At 41.3% G+C, this 21732-nt stretch overlaps 1 protein-coding gene across 1 annotated transcript in view; it reads left to right on the top strand.

The window, feature by feature from the left end:
• Positions 1–21732, top strand: part of plxna3 (plexin A3) — a 46688-nt gene that overhangs the window by 1845 nt on the left and 23111 nt on the right. Inside the window, exons 2-8 of the mRNA XM_088289659.1 lie at positions 7606–7987; positions 8061–8251; positions 8886–9433; positions 10161–10325; positions 12067–12249; positions 19892–20032; positions 20122–20222. Of these exons, the coding sequence (XP_088145785.1) occupies positions 7680–7987; positions 8061–8251; positions 8886–9433; positions 10161–10325; positions 12067–12249; positions 19892–20032; positions 20122–20222 (1637 nt within the window). The 5' untranslated portion in view covers positions 7606–7679. The remainder of the gene's footprint in view (positions 1–7605; positions 7988–8060; positions 8252–8885; positions 9434–10160; positions 10326–12066; positions 12250–19891; positions 20033–20121; positions 20223–21732) is intronic.

The raw sequence follows: 21732 nt of genomic DNA, 5'->3' as shown, positions 1-21732 counted from the left end.
ATAAAAGTCCAGGAACAATTGTAACAATTCAATTTGTTACAATTCAGTGGGATTACGGGTCAATTAATATGAGACAGCTGTAGCTTGAGTCATGTTTATTCATAAAAAGTGACAATGATTATTTATCTAATAACATGACAAATATCTAAAACATTTAAATAAAATGCGTCATAATCACCAGAGATGCTCGTTATTTATAGACAAAATCCATCTTCTTTGCTAGCTGTTAGGTAAAATCAGAGCTAGTTAGTTAGTTGTTGCTCTCGAAGTACCAAATATATCATTTATTCATTTGTTGTGCAGTTAAAAAAAGTCTGCCTTCAAAAAAATTTGTAGTCATGTCCGTCAGTCACCAGTTTTACCTAATTAGGGAATATCCCTTTCGCGTAGCTCTGAACCAATTAGAATGGAAAAATTCTTGCCATCACCCTGAGTCTTCTCGCTGGCTCTGTTCATTGAATGTGAAATCCGATTGGTTGAGGTTGGGTAAAAAAAAAAAATAGTACCAACCTTTTCTATTTTGTCCATTTGGCATGAGCAAGCTATCCTTAGTCTGAAGGACTGGGAAGATTAGATTAATATGGAAACACGTCGAAGCTAAAATCTGATTGGACAACAAATAAATGAACAAACAAATGACTGGAAATTGCGCAGCCAAGACCCACGCTGTGACATGAAAACAAAAGAGTGTTGAAATAAATGAATACCGTTTTATGGAAGCTATAAATGTAGGTCAGTGCTTTTTTTTAAGTGTTTATTTCAATAGAGAGAGACTTTGAAGGCCTTCTTTGGCAGTGCACCCCACTGTCATTCTGCCACCAAAAGGTAACCTGGCACTTATTGCTTATTGTTTACAAAAGTTTTGTCAAATGTTCTTTTTAGGCTTGTTTAAACCTGTAGGCTTCCTTCCCTGAATTTGTTTGTTTGTTTGTTTGTGTGTGTGCCTGTGTGTAATTTCATGATGTCATCTGAGTAATAATGAGATTTCCTCTGTCTGCACTCTGGAATATGTTTCTCATCATGTTATTATGGGAAAGATGGGACTGCATCGTTATTATTTTATAATGATAGTGTGTTTTTGCGTTCCGAGACCTAAACTGAGCACAAGTTACAGGTGGCTGGGGTCAAAGTTCATCTTGTTGAATGCTTATTGTCAGTGCTGTGAGGCTTGCAACATTTCATACACGCAGACACACACACACACACACACACACACACACCCACACACACTCAATATACATACAGAAGACAGGATGTGCTGAACAACTGAAAGGAAACAATCACTTGGCCCTTTTCTTTTCCGCTTTTGATGACCCTTGGCCTGCAGCAGTCGGGACCATGTGTGTCTATGTGTGTGAGACAGCTTCATTATTAAAGGACACATTGTGCATTTTTCACAATTTCTTCTGAACATGTCTGTGATATGGTTTTGTCTAAATACACGGATTATGAATTATTGACAAATCTTTCCAACATACAGTAATCTCCCACATATTTGTGATAAACAAATTCACATTTTTTCCTGTGGAACTTAGCCCCCTTATTTTTGCTGAAAAACTCACCTGTTCACAGTTTTTGTGCTCTTTCTGAGATGCCACCAAAAGCCCTCTCTAAATAGAAACGTGTCAAGGAATTAGGGTAATGTTGTAAGAAATTATATCGCAGTTTTGGAATCATAGTTTGTGGTTTCAGTTATTAATAAAAACATTTAATGTGGGGATTTCTGGAAGTGGCGCAGTGGAAACCTCTTTAGGACAATGGCCTCTCAGTGCAGAGGTCGTGGGTTTGAGTTCGGCGCCGGCCTTCCTTTGTGAAGTGCATGTTCTTCCCGTGCCTGCGTGGGTTTTCTCCGGGTATTCCGTTTTCCTCCTACATTCCAAAAACATGCATGTCAGGTTGATTGGACACTCTAAATTGCCGTTAGGTATGAGTGTGAGAGCGGATAGTTGTTTGTGTTATGTGTTCCCTGTGATTGGCTGGCAACCAGTTCAGGGTGTATCTCGCCTACTGCCCGAAGATAGCTGGGATAGGCTCCTGCACCCCCGCGCCCCTTGTGAGGAGAAGCGGTATAGATAATGGATGGTTTTCTGGTAGTTTTTTCACAATTTGCGGCAGGGTTTGGTCCCAATATCGCGCCAATGGTAAAATTGTCTTCTTTTAAGTGCAGAGATGTCTCATGCAGTGAGTCACACCAATTAAAAATGAAATATGCGTATATAGCCAATTCACAACGGAAGTTATGTCAAGGCACATTACACATTGAGCAGGTCAAGAATCACGCTTCTAGTACATTCAAGAAAACCAACAAAATCCCACATGAGCAAGCACTTGGCAATAGAGGCAAGGGAAAAACTCCCTCTGAGGAAAACTTGAGAACGCTGAACTCAGGCTCTGTGGGGCGACCGTCTGTCTCGCCTGGTTGGGTTAAGATGGAGAGGCAGAGTTCAAATACAGATGGACGAGAGAACAATGGGCACCACGACAGCCATAGTAACAACACTAATAGTCCCATGAAGAGCCCCCAGTCATTCCCCATACCGTACCACATCCTGCTGGGCCAATGGCGAGCCCGGCTGTCTTTGGGTTGACAACCAGCGAGTTGATGCCGTTTGTCTTCCGTCTCCTTTGCCTCGTTTGGTGGCGAGTGTGCGGCTGACGGCTGCTTTGTTTCTATTAGTGGAAGCATAGCCAAGAATGTGGAAAACAGGCGAGCAGTCTGGTGACGCAAAGAGACATCGCTAAACTCAAGCATCCCACTTAACCCTACCCGTAGCAATCAAGTAATTGTCGCATTTCTTATCTTTAATGAGCTAACCCCCCCCCCCCCCCCCCCCCCCACACGGACTCTTTGAGTGCCCAGAAAGAATCAGTTGCAATATCACTTGGGAACGCCTTCATCACCTTGTTGTGAGGGTGCTTATCATGGTAAATAGCCCCACTGGTTGGTAAGCGTGGGCTCACTCATTGTTAACGTTTCAAAAATAATGCAGTTAGAAATAAAAAAAAGATTGACTCAGGTGTTTAATGTTACGCTTGCCAGCCACTGCAGACAACACAACTGTTTTTATGCAAATGGAAAAAGTCAATTTTCCATAGATAGATAGACAAATAGTCTTTTATTGAAATGTTTGAAAATGCCAGTAAATCGTTCCCCCCTAACAAAAATCTTTTTTCAAAATAAAAAATAAAAAAGCAGTTTATGATATCCATCCATCCATTATCTGTACCGCTTCTCCTCACTAGGGGTGCCAGGCGTGTGCAAGGACCTTTGGAAGGACAGGTGCTCAAAGTTGAAAGGGGTCACATGAACCTTTTTTTTTTTTTTTGTGGAAACTAAATATAACATGCGCAAAATTTGTGGTTATTCTACATAAATTTGCACTTCCCTCTGAACATTTGGTTCAGCAAATTGACAGATACTTTAATGAAAATGAGGCGAGGATGGAATCGGGATACAGTAGTAATAAGATTGCATTTTCTTTTGGGCTGCTAATCAGCTGCGAAGACCTTGTTGTGGCCACAAAAAATAATTTCTGGAACACCGTCGATGTTTGAGGTTTTGTTTTGTGGAGCTGTTTTTTATTTGTTGTCAGTGAACCGCAGACAATGTTTACATTCAGTCAATATTCAGGTTAAGTTCAAAATTCGGATTTCTGGAACATTCGGGATAATCCATTTACATGCTTGGATGGACAGAATTACTCTCATATGCAGCATATGGACATCCCGATCGAAACCGCGACGTAACATAACATAACGATAACGTCACAATGTGAATAGTGACATTACTTTTCACTTTGTCCAGATTATATTCATATTACTCACCAAAGGAATAAAACAGTCAGTTTTCTCCTCACCACACCAAAATTTAAAAATACAATTGTATACCATTTGCCTTAAACCTTTGACAGAAAGACATAGCAGTTCTTCAAAATAACATTATATAAACAATGCGTAATTTGCTTGACTGATTTGTTTTACGGTGAAGAAGTGGCATCACAGCGCTTACAAGTACTTCTTATAGTCAAAAGAACAAACATCCTTGGGAGAGAGCATGCACAGAACACAATAGCGGCATACCGGTTGTGTTTGTATGACCGTATATTCAGGTTAGACAAGAGACAATTTGGGTTTTTAAAAATATATCACATAGCTATTAGCATACTTATTCTGTACATTGTGTGTCTTATTTGCTGACCTGAATGACTCCTTTGGTCGCCGATGCTATAGCAACAGTTGCCAGGCCTGCCAGAAAGTGAGAGCCATATTAAAAAAAAAAAAATCTTTTTAAAAGTTTTTGCTTCAATAATGGCCAAAATGACATGATTCATTATCCACTATTATGAAACAGTCTTGTGTTAAGGAGCCATAATGAGCAAATACACAAATACATATAAGAACTTTCACAAAATAATTAGTTACTATGATTTTTCGAACTAAATAATACAATTAAAAATGAAAATGAATGGTTCTTTTTTTGTTTTTGTTTTATTTATTTTTTTGTTAAAGGACCTGGTTTGTTTGTTGCTGTTTAAAAAAAAAATAAACAAAGGTGGCCCTTGAGCACAAACATTTGCTCGGGCCACCACTGGAGTAAAGAATAAATAACAGATGCAGAAACAAAAAAAGCGATCAAGCTCTTTCTCTTAACTAGTGCTCTAGTTATCATCATCATCATCATCACAGTTGCGATGCTTAGTGGTTAATGAGATGGAATCCACCTCCACGTCACCTTAATATAGTTTTAGTCCAGCACAGCAGTCATGGCAGCACACAACCACGCACACACTCACACACACTGAGGCCAAAGAAGCAGTGAAAGATCAGCACATTAACTAATTAGCCTGCCGGGCTGAGGGGGGACACCAGAGAGGAGGGGGTCGACAGATGGACTTGTGTGTGTGTTTCTTGAAGTGCTCTTCAATTTCATTGACCATCCATCAACTTGCAAACTTAGACTTGTTATTTTTGTATGCATTTACCTCCAGTGCGGACATTTTTAGAGTCATATTCCACCAACACAACAACAACAAATGTTCAGATGTAAAACAGGCATTAAAGGTAAACAGTAAGGCAAATTTAGTTAAATCTCAACTTTTTTTTCCCCCTGCAAAAATGCAAGTTTCTGATTTTAATAGGGTTCCCTCTTCTGGTGTTTCTCCATTACAATAAATAACAAGTAGTTTGAATATTTTTTTCAACTAGGGCTGCACGATATTTGGAAAAACTGCAGTTGCGATTTTTGGGTAGGCTGCTTTGTAAATTGCGATATTGAAACTAGAAAATTTCTCAAATAGCTCTGTTTGGGAAGACTTTGCTTTGTTTATTATACAGCTCTGGGATGGCCACTTGAGAGAAATGCGTGCGCCACTGCATTTTATACCTTTTGTCGAGCGTCGAGTTTCGTGACGGCGTCGAGTTGCTTTCGCCCCGTGAAAAGTTCTTGCATTCGTGATTTGTCAATGCTGTTTGGACTTCTTATCATAAGGTGCTATAATAAAGGCGTCTGTCATTGTTTTTTTGATCAGATGGTTTTACATCGGGTCCCACTAATGAGTCTGAATTGGTTATATGGGGGCTCGTAATAGCGATTCAAATGGTCGGACAGGTTTGTTGTATTACCTCGTGTTGCAACAACGGCGAGGCCCTGTCGGCAGAGGGTTTTTTGTGTGTTGTATATTCCTTTTTCTGGTCGAAATAACTCCATATTTCGGATGTTAACTTTCTTTTGGGAACTAAATCTACCGCCGCTTCTGCTCCCGTCTCCTCCTCCTGTTTTCAGGGCAGACTGCAGTGGCTGTGAGAGTGGTGGCGGGGGTGCGGAGGGCACGTTGACTAATTAGCAGGGGGGGTGAGCAAGACGGTCTGTGTAGTCTCTACAATGTATAGCATAGCGTAGCGTGCTGCTTTTATGAAACAAACCAAAAGTCACATGTCCTACGATGTGACTATTGCGCATGCGCACATCGCAATCGTGATGTTCAAACGGCATATCGTGCAGGCTTAGTATCAACTCCCACATAAATAGTAGAAAGTTCTTTCTCTTGGAACATCGCAAACTGCATGGATGTAGTTCAATGACTGCTTTCACAACATACACAGTAACTGAGCATCATGTCTTGGGAAATGTTCAATGCCATTGACTGCGATTGCCGCTTTTCTTGACATACACAAGGCAATGTGAAAATGATCCCACTTGCAGTGAAGGTAGCACTTCACCAAATTAAAACAATTCTTAATCCTTAATTAATTATATTTGCAATGTTTTGCGATGGGTGGCACGGTGGATGACTGGTTAGCACTATGATCTCACAGTGTGGAGGTCGTGGGATCTATTCTGGTTCCGGCCTTTCTTTGTGAAGTTTGCATGTTCTCCCCATGCCTGCGTGGGTTTTCTCCGGGTACTGCGGTTTCCTCCGCATTCCGAAAACCTGCATGGTACGTTGATTGAACACTCTAAATTGGCCATAGGTTTGAGCGTGAGAGAGGATAGTTGTTCTTCTATGTGTGCCCTGTGATTGGCTGGCAACCAGTTCAGGGTCTACCCTGCCTCCTGCCCAAAGACAGCTGCGATAGGCTCCAGCATCCACTGCGACCATCGTGAGGAGAAGCGGAACAGAAGATGGATGGATGGATGTTAAGCGACTTTTTGTGTTGTTTTGGGGGATTTGAGAGGACTCTGAGACCCTTCCAGGTCTGCACTGTCAGTGAAGCCACCTCTAGCTAATTTAACCAGTCCCTTTTACCTCAGACAGTATGTCCCTTTTATGTCGCAGTTATTTAAATCTGTCCAATTAATGCAGCTGAAAAAAAGACCTAAATGATAAAAAAAAAAAAAAAAAAAAATAGTCATTAAAGCAAATGTAGTCGCCAATGTTTTCTGGGGGTCCTTGTGCGGTATAGAAATGTCAAAAGCTAACAGTAATGAGCTTGTGCTCACCCTTCCGCTAATGAGTGCAAATCAAAAAACAGAGTTGTATTAGTTAGCGCACTGTTTTTCAAAGGTTTCAGGGGAATTTTCTTTGCAAATGCACACAGAGCTGTTTGAAGGGCTGTAATCTTCCTCTGCAGAGGTCTCGGATGTTTTTGGAATCTGCTGGGGCCACTGGCCCAGTTTGGGAGTCGCAGCTCAGAGAGCTCCGATTACCACAGGGGCAAAATCATTGCCTCTTCGTACTTTCCACTTGTTCTGGAGCTCCTCCTTCAGCCGGCGTTCACTCCCTCGATCACAACTATTGCATTTTTCCTTCTTAAAACTGAGGCAGAGTGACTACCAGTCATATTATTCACTCAAAACAAATGTCACCAATAGTACATATTATCTTGTCTCATTTTACTCAATAATGACCTTACTTAGTTTCTGGATCTGTTTCGATGAACCCAAAGCTGTTATTCTGTTGCATAAATGGCAGTGGGAGAAATTGTTCATTGTTCTGTCCTATCTGTTTGTTGCTGGCATAGATAGATGAACCACGATATTTGTAGGAAATACCGATAATAGTTTTTGGACCAATGAAGTAAAGTTGGATAATTTCCAACATTATACTTTATGAACCCTCACAATCACTACTCTAAACTAATCTTGTTTTTTTTTTTTTTTTGCAGTCATGACCTGTTGACCCTCTTCATCCACTTGTGGACAACTCCTCCTTCCTTTCCCGTCTTGTCCATCTCCCACCATGCTTCCCTCTCCCGTCCCCATCCTCTCGCTCCTCCTGCTCTCCTGGCCCCTCCTCCTCCTCTGTGCTCCGGCTGCACCGCCTCCCTCCCTGGTGGCGGGAGTTGGCCGAGCGGCGTACCGGGTGTTTGACACCTCCCTCAGCCACCTTACCGTCCACAAGAGGACAGGCGAGGTTTTCGTCGGAGCTGTGAACCGAGTCCTCAAGCTGTCGGCTAATCTGACCGAAATGAGGAGTCACATGACTGGACCGGTGGAGGACAACGCCAAGTGTTACCCCCCACCTAGCGTCAGAGCCTGCGCTCACCGGTCCGTCTCACCCTAATTGCCGCAACTGTCAGTCTGTTTGTCTGTGTGTCTGCTTACCTTTATGTGTCTCCAGCCTGGACTCTTTGGACAACGTGAACAAGCTCCTGTTGGTTGACTACACTGGTAACAGGCTGGTGGCGTGCGGATCCATCTGGCAGGGCGTGTGCCAGTTTCTCCGACTGGAGGACCTCTTCAAACTGGGGGAGCCTCACCACCGCAAGGAGCACTACTTGTCTGGTGCCAGAGAGGCTGATGGAATGGCAGGTAGGCGTGGCTTCTCACACCTCCTTTACTCTAGCAGCTGTCCATACGCTGCTCAGGTTTTGAAGGGACGAGTGTCATGATGACCAGCTCAAAAGAATTGACAATACAAGGGAGATGACAGTCAGAAGTGAAGGAGTGACCAAACTGCATGAAATGATAGTGAGATGAGTTGTCAGCACAGCACGGTGGAACGGTGGTGAGCTCAACTGTCCACACAGTTCTGAGGTTGAGGGTTTGAATCCAGCCTACGGCCTTCCTGTGTGGTTTTGTTTCCATGTTTTGTGGTTCTCCCGCTTCATCCCATATTCCAAAACCATGCATGTTAGGCCCATTGAAGACTCTAAATTGGGAATGTGAATATGAATAGTTTTTTGTCTATATGTGCCCAGCAATGTCTAAATGTGTCCAGGGTGTATCCTTCGAAATCATCTGGTATAGGCTCCCGCTTACCCGCAAACCTAATGAGGATAAGCGGTATAGGAAATTGATTCATGGATGAATTAATTGTCATTAAATCAGGCGGTGACATCAGTAGGTCCGGTCACATTGGCAGATAATAGTAACATACTGTAATTCACGCCTGAAGGTCAGCTAAGCTTGGCTTTTCCATGGTAACCATAAACCCTCTGTGCAGGCGTGGTTGTTGGCGACGATGACTGGACCAATGACCCCAAGAGAAAGAAAACAGTGAAGGGTGGCAGCCGCCTATTCATCGGCGCCGCCATCGACGGAAAGTCGGAGTACTTCCCGACGCTGTCCAGCAGGAAGCTAGTGACCGATGAGGAGAGCGTTAACATGTTCTCGCTGGTCTACCAGGACGAGTTTGTGTCATCGCAGATCAAGATCCCATCAGACACGCTGTCCCTCTACCCGGCCTTCGACATCTACTATGTCTACGGCTTCTCCAGCCGCACTTACGTTTACTTCCTGACGCTGCAGCTGGACACACAGCTGACACAGATGGACGCCGGTGGAGAGAAGTTTTTCACCTCCAAGATCGTGAGGATGTGTTCCAACGACACAGAGTTCTACTCCTACGTGGAATTCCCTCTAGGATGCACCAAGGACGGTGTGGAGTATCGATTGGTCCAGGCCGCCTACAAACAGAAACCGGGACGACGCCTGGCTCAGGCGCTGGGACTGTCGGAGGACGACGATGTCCTGTTTGTTATCTTCTCTCAGGTGATTTATTTCAGTGCTTTTCAAAGTGGCCTTTGTGATCTCTCTCTTGTGGTGCTCAGTTTGTTCATTGTGGTGAAATTCTTAGCAATACTGTTCGAAATTGTCGCATCTCAAAAGCCATCTTACAACAAACATGCATTGGGTGTATTTTACCATTTTCAGTACCATACAATTGCATTGAAATGTTTGCATTTTTAAAACTGTTATTAATTCGGCATCACCTCTAATATGATTGACACCTTGGCAGTCATGCTGACTGATTGGTTGTTATTCCTCTGGTGGAATGGTTTATTTAAAATCAAATTAAAGGTACCAGATGGGTCCAGAGAGGGCAAATTTTTTTCAATGAACATTTTACAAATGTACTACTGTCAGGTTACTCTGTCAGTTTACCCAAATATTACAAAATAGTTTATGGGAAACTTTAAACTCCCCTTTAAACTTAAAGAACATTTTTTTTAATGATTTATTTTGGTACAATTGCTAAGTAATATTTTCGTGCGATACATTTTCACTTAATAATTAAGTACAGTTTTATTAATTGAGTATATTTTTGATGAACACTTAGGCCTATTACGCTACTGCATTTTAAAAGTTGGCCATGGCAGTGGTACTTGGAGAGATTTTTGACTTTTTTGATTTCCTTAGTCATGATCCAGAGGATGTCGCTCCATTTAACTGGCCGCTCTCCTGTGTGTGTGTATGTGCGTGCATGTGTGTTGTACAGGGTCAGAAAAACCGCTCAAATCCCCCCAGAGAGACGCTCCTGTGTCTGTTCACTCTGCATGACATCAACCTGGCCATGAGAGAGAGAATACGCTCCTGCTACCGCGGGGAGGGCCGCCTCTCATTGCCATGGTTACTCAACAAGGAGCTGCCCTGCATCCATACAGTGAGTCACGTCACATCTGATCTACACCCCCGCACTCACTGGATATATTACAGGTGTATACTTATTTACAGTAAAAGAGACAAAAAATCTGAGGCGTCATAATAAAAGCTTGCTGACATCCTTGCGGGAAACTCAACCTGTAACATATCTAGCCAGCTTTTGTGGTGTTCCATTCGTGGAGTCAGCACTTAACAACCAGGCTGCCAAATTATACATTTGTTTGCAAATGTATAATTACATTGCAGCCCTGTTTACTGTTTGGTGTTCACGCAAAGGTTGCTACCAAATGAAGTCACTCGAAAGTGAAGGTTCCACGACCAGACTAGGTGCAACTAGGTGTGGTGGCGCTATTGTGAAAATTAACATGTAACATGTAGAACGGCTCATCTACAGACCAGTGGCAGGCTGTGCATTTGATACTTTGGCCTTCAGTGGGGATTTACCTGCCTTAATCACCCTATTCGTACCACCGTTGCTACGTCACATATAATAGGAACCGTTATTACCATAGAAAAACATAATATTTAAATATGGTGGGAACAGTTTCTTGTCTGACCAACTAATTAGAAGAGAGAAAAATGCTGACATTGTGAGCCACCTATCTGGCCCTGTGAATGTTGAATGTAAATGGTTAAAGAACATTCAAATGATTAGCTCATCTGCTTGCTTTGCAGAAGCCTGATAACAATCCTGATCATTTGAATCAGGTGTGTTGGAGGAGGGAAGCATCTAATAGAGTGATTCTCAACCAGTGTGCTGTGGCACATTTTAGTGTGCCATGAGAGAGCATCTGGTGTGCCGCGAAAAATGACCAAATGTTATTTTGTCCCCAAAAATATTTTCCAATTAAAAATAAGCATTTATGTTCATTTATCTATGACAACCACATATAGTAACGGGAAAAAAATAATCAAATGCTCTTCAACTATGTCAGAGCAAATCTTATATGTCCACTCTTTCTGAATTTATTTTTCCAATGTGAACTATGTGTCTTGGCTCAATCAAGGTTGAAAAACGTGCAGGAAAGCATCCCTCAAGGACCGAATTTGGACACCCCTGATATAGAGACTGAAATCTGATTGGATTAAAAAAAAAATACATCCACATACTGTATGTACTGGAAGGAGTGTAGCCAAAAGAAACGCTATTAAACGGAGTGAATAGACTGTTGGGACTACATGAATACAATTTTCATGGGAAAAATACATTTAGGTTGTGAATCTTAAGCCTAGTAATTTTTCTTATTTTTTCTGAAAACAATAAAAAAAAAACACACACAACTTCTTCAACAAACAAAAACACCCGGGATACATTGATTCAAACTTTCTAGATTACCATGACCATCCAGGTCATGCTTGACCACAGATAACCCAATCCCCCTCCCCCTATCCCCTCCACAAGCACAATGGTATTTTTCATTGAAACTGTGGCAGTAAGTTAAAAAGTTATTCTTTTGGTTTAACAAAAAAATAAATAAATAAAAAAAAAAAGGACAGTGATTCTGATGGTGTTTAGGCCAAGAAAGAATTCCTTGCTGGAACATACTGTCTTATAAACAACTCTATTTGGAAATAGCAAAAACAAAAGATTGACTAAGTAGTTTAATTTGGCACTTGCTTGGTGAGCAGGCACTCCAAACACACAATTCGTTGTCTACACCAAATTCAAAAGTCACTTCTACATCATGTGTCCCCATTTTGAAAGCCATTGTGTTTCATTAAGCAGTTGTTGTTTTTGTTAGCCGAAGCAGATTGGCGATTACTTCTGTGGCCTGGTATTGAATCAGCCCCTGGGGGGTCTGCGGGTCATCGAAGGAAGTCCGTTGTTCGAGGACCGCACAGAGGGCATGGGAGCTGTGGCTGCCTACACGTATGGCGAGCACACAGTGGTTTTTGTGGGGACACGCAGCGGCCAGCTGAAGAAGGTGAGTGCATCTTCGGAGATTATAATGTTGATGCATTTGATGTTTCCAACTCCAACCACACTAGTGACAAGGGCTGAGTGATATGGCCTTGAAATAACACAATAATAATCACGTTGTTTTTGTTTCTGGGATTTGCTTTAGTTCTGCTAATACCAAACAAGCTTTGAAACAGTTTATTTTCTCCTTCTTTTTTTTTTAAACTAACATTAACTAGCATTAACATTAACAACATCAACTACTGTAATTCAATAGTGCCTTGAGATACAAGTAAACCGACTCCCAGGTTTTTGGCAATATGGACCATCATTCAGATTATTATTATTTTTTTTTTATGTGGGTCCTGTTTGGTGGTAGTGAGCTCAAGTCCGCTCACCTTACAGCAAGCAGCAAATTTGAAATAGTGAACAAATCTTCAAAAATTGGCGTCAAGATTTTTTAATGATGCTTAAAGTCAGTTAGCTTAATGCTAACTCATAATGGGAAACACCATAGACTGGCTAACAAATACTATCTATGTGGCGTTTGAATGCTTTAAGGAATGCCTTGAACATAAAAAATGCAGCAACTCTCATAGACAGACAAGATTGCATTGTTCAGAGGCGTATATTGTCCATCCTCTCCACTTTTTTTAAAGAGTCACTTACAAGAGCGATGGAAACTCAGACGTTTGTCTGCATGATTGAATTGATTTATTGCTCAGTAGTCGCACTCACTTGGTGGAAATTTATTAATCATGATGCACAAACTATTTATTTCTTTACATTTTATTCAATTATTATAATAATATGTTTTTATAAGGTACAATATTACAATATGGCATTTTTCTTATTAAAACATTACTAAAATGTTTTTTTTTTTTCGGGAGAGGATTCTGGAATGGATTTGACATTTCTATTCAATTCAGTGGGTAAAGATGATTTGAGATGAGTTTTTGAGTTGCACACATAGTCTAATGAAACTCATATTTCAAGGCACCACTGACATGTATTTTTTTTTATTTATAAAACAATTGCTAGAGGTGTCAGAAAATTCACTAAATTGTCTTTTGTAATCCCTTGTAAACGCATTTGTTTGCAGCCGTGTTGTTAGTGCAAGCAGTGCACATCAGTGGTTTGAACTACGTGAGCTGCCAAGAAAAACATAAATGAAAGAATAAATCGTCCTGACAAATAAAATCGATTACTACTTTTTAGTTACAAAATGGAGCAGTGGATAAGTTCTCTTTTCATTATGTGAGAAATCTAAAATTATATCCCTCATCCACACCCAGTGTTTGAAAAATCCACAAGACGTGACTGTACGTGCTGTGTGTGCAGCTCCCATTTCCTGTGTGTGCAGATGCACAAATCAAATACAGTGCCCCCCTTACACATGCACACGCACCCCCACGCACGCACACACACACACACATCATGATGTCAAGCCAAGGAGACTGGGGTGCATGGGGGCTGTTACATGCTAGACCGTAATAGAGTAAATCTACTTGATGGACAGATAGTGAGAGGACTTGCACTCGACTGTCAGCTGATTGGCTCAGAGAGAGTGTGTGTAAGTGCGTGTGCGTGCATGTGTGTGAGTGTGCACACTCATCTTTTCAAAACAAACAGCACAGGGTAGAGAGGAGACACGCTGTACTGACCACACACACACTCACACGCACACGCACACACCCGCATGTGCAGCTGAAGGCTAACTGAGGTAAAATATTTCATGTAATTCTTAATTGATTGTTATACAACACCAGCATTTTAATGTGACTGTCATGGTCATGGACTGTCATGGACTACATATGACATGCGCCTGAAGGTTGTTGGTTGCTAACAAATGTTTACCCAGCAGTGTGAGTGTGTTTGTGCCCTGGGCAGCAATTTTTAAAATCCATAAACATTGTACCCAGGGACACACATGCAAACACACCCCGCCATGAAAGTACGTGTGGTCTGAATAGAAAACTAAGCATATCATAGGGTGGGTGTGTTTGGGTGTGTGTGTGTGTGTGTGTGGTCAGTGGGTTGACACACCCAGTCTAAATGTGAACATGGGAGGAAACCCAGTGTGTGACTGCCACACGCTAGTATCGCGGATGGCGTCACCGCTCTAATGTAGCAAGCTGCTAGCCTGGCAGCTGCACAGTGCCGCTGGGCCAATGGTGTTAGTGGCGAGGGTAGCCTCGGGTGGAAACAGACATACAAAAGGAAGCTACTTGTGACATTCCTAGGCTCGAAATAATTTCTTTGTGGAGAAGTTTTGCAAAACATTGACTTAATTTGCAGAGGAATTTTCTAATTTAGCGATTTTTGTGACACATTTTTTTTTTGCCGGTTAATCCCAGGGACTTGAAACAAACTTTTTTATTGATCTATTTTTTATTAATAAAAAAAAATAGGACAATAATAAATGAACAATTGATTTCATTTTTCATTAAATCAACTGTTTTTATTTCTTAGATTAACATTGTGTTTAGCAGCAAACTGTATTTTCTTGTCTACAAGCGTACAGTAACTCATTTCTGGTTTCCGCTTCACTTCAGCAAGTGGATGTTCTCTTCACAGCCCATTTATTAATTTGCCTGCTATTTTGCTGTGCAAAGTTGGATGTTCTCAATCACGCCAGCACTGAGAACACCCACATATGTGGACTGACCAACAGCATAGATTTGTGGAAATCATATGGAATTTACCAAAAGTGAAAAATGAGGATTTAGTTTATCACCTGCAATATGTACCCGAACATGGATTTATGACCAATCAATTAGTTTTCCCCATATGTCCTCTGACTTTGACTGAGGACCAGGCCATTTGGTGTTTCATCGTGTGCTCTGACATTGACTGGCACCCAGCCCATCGTTTTTCTATATGGGCGACCATTCCATTATTTGACTGTATGTGCTCCACATTGGCTGGCGACCATTCCAGCGTTAACCCCGCCTCTTGCTCAAAGTCAGCTGCGATAGGCTCCAGCGACACTAATGAGTCCTAGCGCTCTAGAAAATGGATGGTTGGATGAATGGAATTGTTGTTATCATGATTGTGTTGTGCGTGTGTGTGTGTGTGTGTGCGTTTGTATTTTTGACAGAAACTTCTTTGTGTCTAACATTGTGTTTCCTGCTTCCATTGTGTGTTTTTGTTTGCAAGAGACCATGTCTCAGCAAGTGTATAACTTAGCGTTTCTTGAATTCCCTGCTGAAACACACATACACTCACACAAACACTGAGAAGGATTAATTATTATGCTGTCGCCATGGAGACGATGGAGGAATTAGTGGAGGTGTCAGTGAAGACTCCTCACATTGGATCATGTTCTGTCTCTCCATACGTTAGCATAGTAATGATGACGTTGGTGACAGTGGTGGCTGTCAGGTCAACTTTTTGCTGGACTCAACACGCCGAAAACCTCACAAATGATCGCAATTTTGTGTATCCTGGTAAAAAATTTACAGATTCTAGCGGTCATTGAACCGATGGCATGGCACACAGTAGAAAGAAAGTTACAGGAGAAAAAAATAAGCCCCCAACATCAGTATGACCGGCTGACACGAAATTGGGTGCCCATGTCTATCACAACGAACAAGTCTCAAGGAAACACGCGAGAAATTGAACAAGAAGTCAGCCATTTTGATTAGAAGTTGCCATGTTTGGAGAATTCCAGGAATCATATTTAACTATAAAAAAGGGGGTGAGACAGAATGTTATTATTTTTTTTTTTAATCCAGTTTTATATTCTTTGCCCCACGACATAACAATTAAATTGTCAGCTCTCTCATAGCAGTTATGTGTTGGACTGGGATGACAAACAACTTCACAAAAGGTGGTGTTGCCATTAGAGTGTTTCTAGACAAAAGTGCTTCCTGCTTACTTATTAGAAATTTGATGCAAACAAACAAAAATGATATATTTGTTGTGTGACTGGAGGGTAGAAAGCATCAGTTGGTGGTCTCGCTATTATCCATTGTGTGTGCGGATGTGTGTGAGTGGGTCTGTGTGTGTTAGGGGGATGGGAATGGGCTAATAAGCTTAACAGTCCCCCCCCCCCTACCCCACCATGTCACCCCTCACTGGCCTTCCTCCTTCTCGTCTTCCTCCCTCAGGCTCTGATGGCTCAATGAACAATGTGTAGTGTGTGTATGTCAGCAAAATGCTCAGACAGACACACACAGAATTCCTTGTTTATATCCATCCATGTTTTTCTTATGTGGTTATCATGACAACCATGAATGGTGTGTTGTTTTTCTAATTACTTTAGAGAAATTACAGACTTATCATAAATGTATGTACTTGTGTTTTCAAATGTGGGGGGAAATGCCATTTAAAGCTCCTGTTGTCAATTGATTTATGCTGTAGCTCTCCCAGTAATATGAATAATTTTCCCCCAAAGAATTCCCCCCCATTTTTTATTTATTTATTTTATTTTTTGACTTTTTCACTTCTTTCGAGTATCACCCTCGGGAGGCGGCCATTTTGCCACTTGCTGCTGACTCGAAAATGACATGACAGTTGCTCAGGGCTCAGGTAATGACCAATCCCAGCTCAGCTTGCGAACGCCACTTGGCCGAACTCCGAAAACAGGTGAGCCATGATTGGTTGTTACCGGAGTCCTGAGCAACTGTGATTTTATTTTCAATCAGCAGCAAGCGGCATGAGCTAGACAAAATCGGTTGGATTTTACTACCTAATTCATATTCGATAATGCAATATTAATCAAAATATATTTATGTAGGCAAGTGGGCATGTAGTCAATATTGTTGTAAATATATATATTTTTTAATTTAACGTTCCCTTTAACCAAACCACATCAATTTCGCCTTAGAATGGTCCACTAATGCTAACAATTGATGCAAAAATTTGAAACAGGATAACGAAACTAGCATCAATGTCTTGGTAATTATACAGAATATGGCACAAAAAAGCAATACCGCAACACACGCAGACAAAGCATACAGTACAGCAACACTAATATTCTTTATCCTTCCTTGGATAAGACTCACATTGCAACATTCAGTAATTGAGACGGTTGTCTTCTACACTGGCACACACTTTGGGTCTCCCTCAACATTGAGCACCACCTTGAGGTCAAGTGTGACATAACCGCCGGCCCACATTCATGCGCACCCACACCTGTGCAACCCAATCAAGGTTCGAAATAAGCAATTTTGCGTCAGAGTTTGTGGGGCAAAATTTGCATTTTGCGCTCATCAAAACACTTTGAATAACAAAACTGACAACCAACCGCTGGGATGTTCCCAAAAAGCTTGGCTGGGATGGACGCATGCGCGTTTAAGCGGAGCAACACGGCAGTAGCACGGTGCTACTTAAGATGCAATAGCTAGCTAGCAACAACCTTCAGCTGGTTACCAGTCCGATGAAACACTTTGTGGAGTCGGTCCTAAATCCGTAATCATCTCCTCCGTGGCAGCGAATAAGCTACCTTACTGACAAGAATCATTCTCGCGAAGGGGTGACGTGGAAAGACGGATAAGCTGGGCTAATTACTAAACTAACCTAAGAATGAAACCACTTGTGCGTTTAAGTGATCAAGTATACTTTTCACAGACGTCTGACTGGAACTGTGTTTAAAAAAAAAAGTGTCTGGGAGTGGGGGTTGGAGTTATCATGACATCACAGCACATAAGATGGAGGCCGCGCGCACACACACACACACACGCACACACTTTTTCAGGGTTAACGGTTATTGTTCACATATTAGTGCGTGCACGTTTTTTTGAGCGTGTGTGCTTAGGGTTTGAGTCACAGCCACAGGTGAAAGGTCACCACTTCCTGAATCACTCCCTTCTTCTTCTTGCATGGCTGTGGTGTTGCTTGGGGCTGGGGGCATATCGGGTGGCAACTCCAGTGTCATGTCAGCTGCGTTGTGGAATTTAAACAACATCTGCATGTTCACTACCAGCCATGGTGTGTTGAGCATGTTTGCGTGTGCGCGTGCATGTGTTTGGTGTGTCTCTGTGTGTGTGCTTGTGTTTTCATGTGTGTGGGGGTGCGCACGAGTGTGTATGGTTCTTGTCTGCTGCAGTGTCCTACTTTTGAGTCTCCTCCTCCTCTGATTCCATACTGTTCTCTATCTGTGTGTGTTTTTGCATGTGTGTGTGTGTGTGTGTCTGCGTCTGGGGGGGATTCATCAACTCAAATTAAGACCAAATACACGACAAGCAGACAGCTCATTAACACACTGACAACTCCACACTCTCCTTCCTCTTGTCCTCTTACCTGCTTCCCTCCTTTCAGCCCCCCCCCCCCCCCCCCCGCCCCACACTAAAGCCCCACCTGACACGCACCCCACACCCCTCTTCCTCATCAGTCTTGTTTTTTTGGGTCACACTCAGACGAGGTATGTGGAGCTTCTGAGTGTGCATAACACGGTTCATTTTACTGTACTGTGATATCCTGATACACACAGACCGATACACGCAGTACATAAAATAAAAATGATGTCAGTTTTACATACATGGGACAGGGATGTCGAAAGCTTTTCGTTCGAGGGCCACATAGAGAAAAATCGAAGAGTGCAAGGGCCACTTTGACATTGTCCGATTTAATTAAACATTCTAAAACCAATCAATCAAACCATTATTATGTATTATAGTGATTTTGGGGTGGTCCAGAGCCCTGCAAATCATTTCCACATTCAGAACCATAGCAAGGGTAATCACTAATACGAGGGCAATTGTTAAAGCAGTGTTAACTTGATGATCTGAGTCAATATTCGTGTCACATCATCACAAATTAGACCTTGACAGAAAGTGGCGGAAAACATTTTGCTTCTGAAACTGAATTATTTTAATTGATGAGTTACTATAAAGAGGAATTGTGTTCTTACTTTTAATTGTAGTTTCTTTATCTAGAAAAGCTCTACACGTTGAATTTATTAGTAGTAATAGTTGTCAGGTGTGTTGCATCAAAGGGAGATGTGGGTGCCTCCACTTTTCAGCAGACTCTCCGAATAGCAGGCTGGCACTGTCAATTTTTTTTTTTATATATATATTCGCTGGAGGCCGCTAGAAAATGAACAGCGGGCCGCAAATTGCCCCTGTGCCGTAGTTAAAACACCACTTTTCTAATAAAACAAAAACACATTGTCAGAATTTGACTGCATGTCTCCTGAAGTAGAGAAAAAGCTGTTATAATGATGCATGAACATTTTATGGAACACCTGCAATGATAAACAAAAATAGCAGTCATTTACAATGCTGGGTATTTTGCGGTCAAAAGTTGACAGTATCTAATTTACAAATTTTCTTTTCCCCTTCTTTTTCTTGTAAAAAGTCCATTCTCACTGTTAAAAATCATTTGCAGTACAATAAGTACAGGATGTATTTATATACACACTACATACACAATCATATAGCACTTTATTAGACTGCTTCTTAATTGAATATTTTTGCCACAGTTTTATGCATGAAATTACATTTTTAATGCAAAATATTATTGTCACCCGTGCAGAAATAATATTTATTGACTTTAGCAGGGGACTGCACATCCAAACCAATATGTAAAATGAGAGAGCCTGTCTGTCGTGCTACCCAGCCGGTCATTGTCAGTGAACATATAGTAGACAAACAATGCCAGTCAATCGCAGAGCATTTGAATGTAATGCTTACTAAATTTTAGAATTTGTGTATGTGTTTAAGATCCGCGTAGATGGACTCCCACCACCGTCCCACAATGCTTTGCTGTACGAGAGTGTAACAGTGGTGGAAGGAAAGCCCATCCTGAGAGACATGATGTTCAGTCCGGACCACCTCTACATCTACCTGCTCAGTGACAGACAGGTTTGCATGCACACGCAGAAGCGCAACGACACACATGTACACTCACTCGTCTGACATGTTCTACCATGTTGTTGTTGTTGTTGTCTCAGGTGACCAGACTTCCTGTGGAGACATGCGAGCAGTATCAGTCTTGTTCTGATTGTTTATCTTCAGGAGACCCTCACTGTGGATGGTGTGTCCTCTACAACAAGTAAGACATCCCACTATGTTATCATACTATTTCTAGAGGATTTTTTTTGTCCATGTAATATAAAAGGGATACATCTTTTTCATCATCAACAATTGTAATCGCGTCTATAACATGTCAGGGTAAAAAACAAACAAATTCAGGTGAAGAATCCTGTAATCTCATTAATTGTTGCACCCCCCCCCTTCCCCAAATTGTTTTTTGTTTGTAGTCTTTTTTTTTTTATATACAGTGGACCATCACTTTTTATTTGCGGGAGTTAGGGAATATGCTGGCCCACAAATAGTGAAAATAAGATGAATTGGTGGGGGTTGTATTGTGGAAATAATTGTATTTTTTAAAAATATATTTAGATTTTTTTTTATTAGTTATTTATTTATTTATGTATTTTTATTTATCTATTTATTTATTTATTTATTTTTTAAACGCTGATGAAATATGCATTTTCCAAGAACAAAAGAACAGTGGTTGGCTCCCACCAATCCCCTGCCTCTTAAAAAATAAAAGAAAAAAGAAATGTAAAAATAGATTTAAAAATGTTGAAAAAAACTGTGAATAGATAAATAAAATTCTTCCATTTAAAGATGAGCCATAGGTTCTCAATGGGTTTGAGGTCAGGGGATAGATAGATAGATAGATATGTAAAAAAGATGAAAACTATGTGGCTGCTGGATTTGCTGCAAATAACTGATGCTTGCTTCTGATTGGCATGGATTTTCTGCTGCGCATGTGTGTGAAGGTCATTTATAGAAACATTAATGATGCCACATGGGAACACACACTCACACACACAGTTTGTGGGCCTCTTTGATGTTGAGAGTCCAGGTGGAGACATTTCCTCTTTGCTGTAACATCAATCAAGTTGGCCTTCAAAATTAAAGAGCCCTTCTCTGTGCTCATGAAGAAAAATGGCTGCGCTCATTCAGGCTTCAGCATGTTTGCCATCACTTCAAAATGTGATGCTGAGTACAAAATTGCAACGTTGCTGAAGTGTGCTGTTCTGCAAAATCTATGATTATTCCGGAATAGTGCGAATGGAAATGTGGCATTTGTGCTGAGTCACTTGGTGGAGGAGTTTGTTCAGCTAGGATTGCTGGAAATATGGTGAACCCTTGCTATTCGCGGAGGATAGAGATCGAGCATTGCAGTGAATAACGTCAAACCACAATTATTTGATGCTTCCCCAAATAGGAGGTTGTTATTAATTACCTATAGATGGCCAAAAAGGGCAGCAAAGCACTTAAAATGGAGCGCATCATAAAAGAAGAGCGCACACTAGTATTCCACTCAGATTGATTTTGTAATAATCGGCAAACACCATGCATCTACTTTGTAGAATGTACACAACCATGAACTCGTGTTACATAAATGACTCTATTCCGAAATAAAATTCAAAATAAACAAACCAACCTTTATTGAGGCTGATCATCAGTATTCGTCAGCATATTAGCCTAAATAATATTCAAACGCAACTTGATGTGACCTCTCACATACGGCAAAAAAATATGTCCCC

Source organism: Idiotropiscis lumnitzeri, chromosome 3, assembly GCF_059441095.1.
Source record: "Idiotropiscis lumnitzeri isolate Australia: NSW breed Sydney's pygmy pipehorse chromosome 3, RoL_Ilum_1.0, whole genome shotgun sequence".
In the NCBI taxonomy this organism is placed as follows: domain Eukaryota; kingdom Metazoa; phylum Chordata; class Actinopteri; order Syngnathiformes; family Syngnathidae; genus Idiotropiscis; species Idiotropiscis lumnitzeri.
Note: the sequence above shows the minus strand (reverse complement) of the source record. Positions and strands in the feature narration are given on the sequence as shown.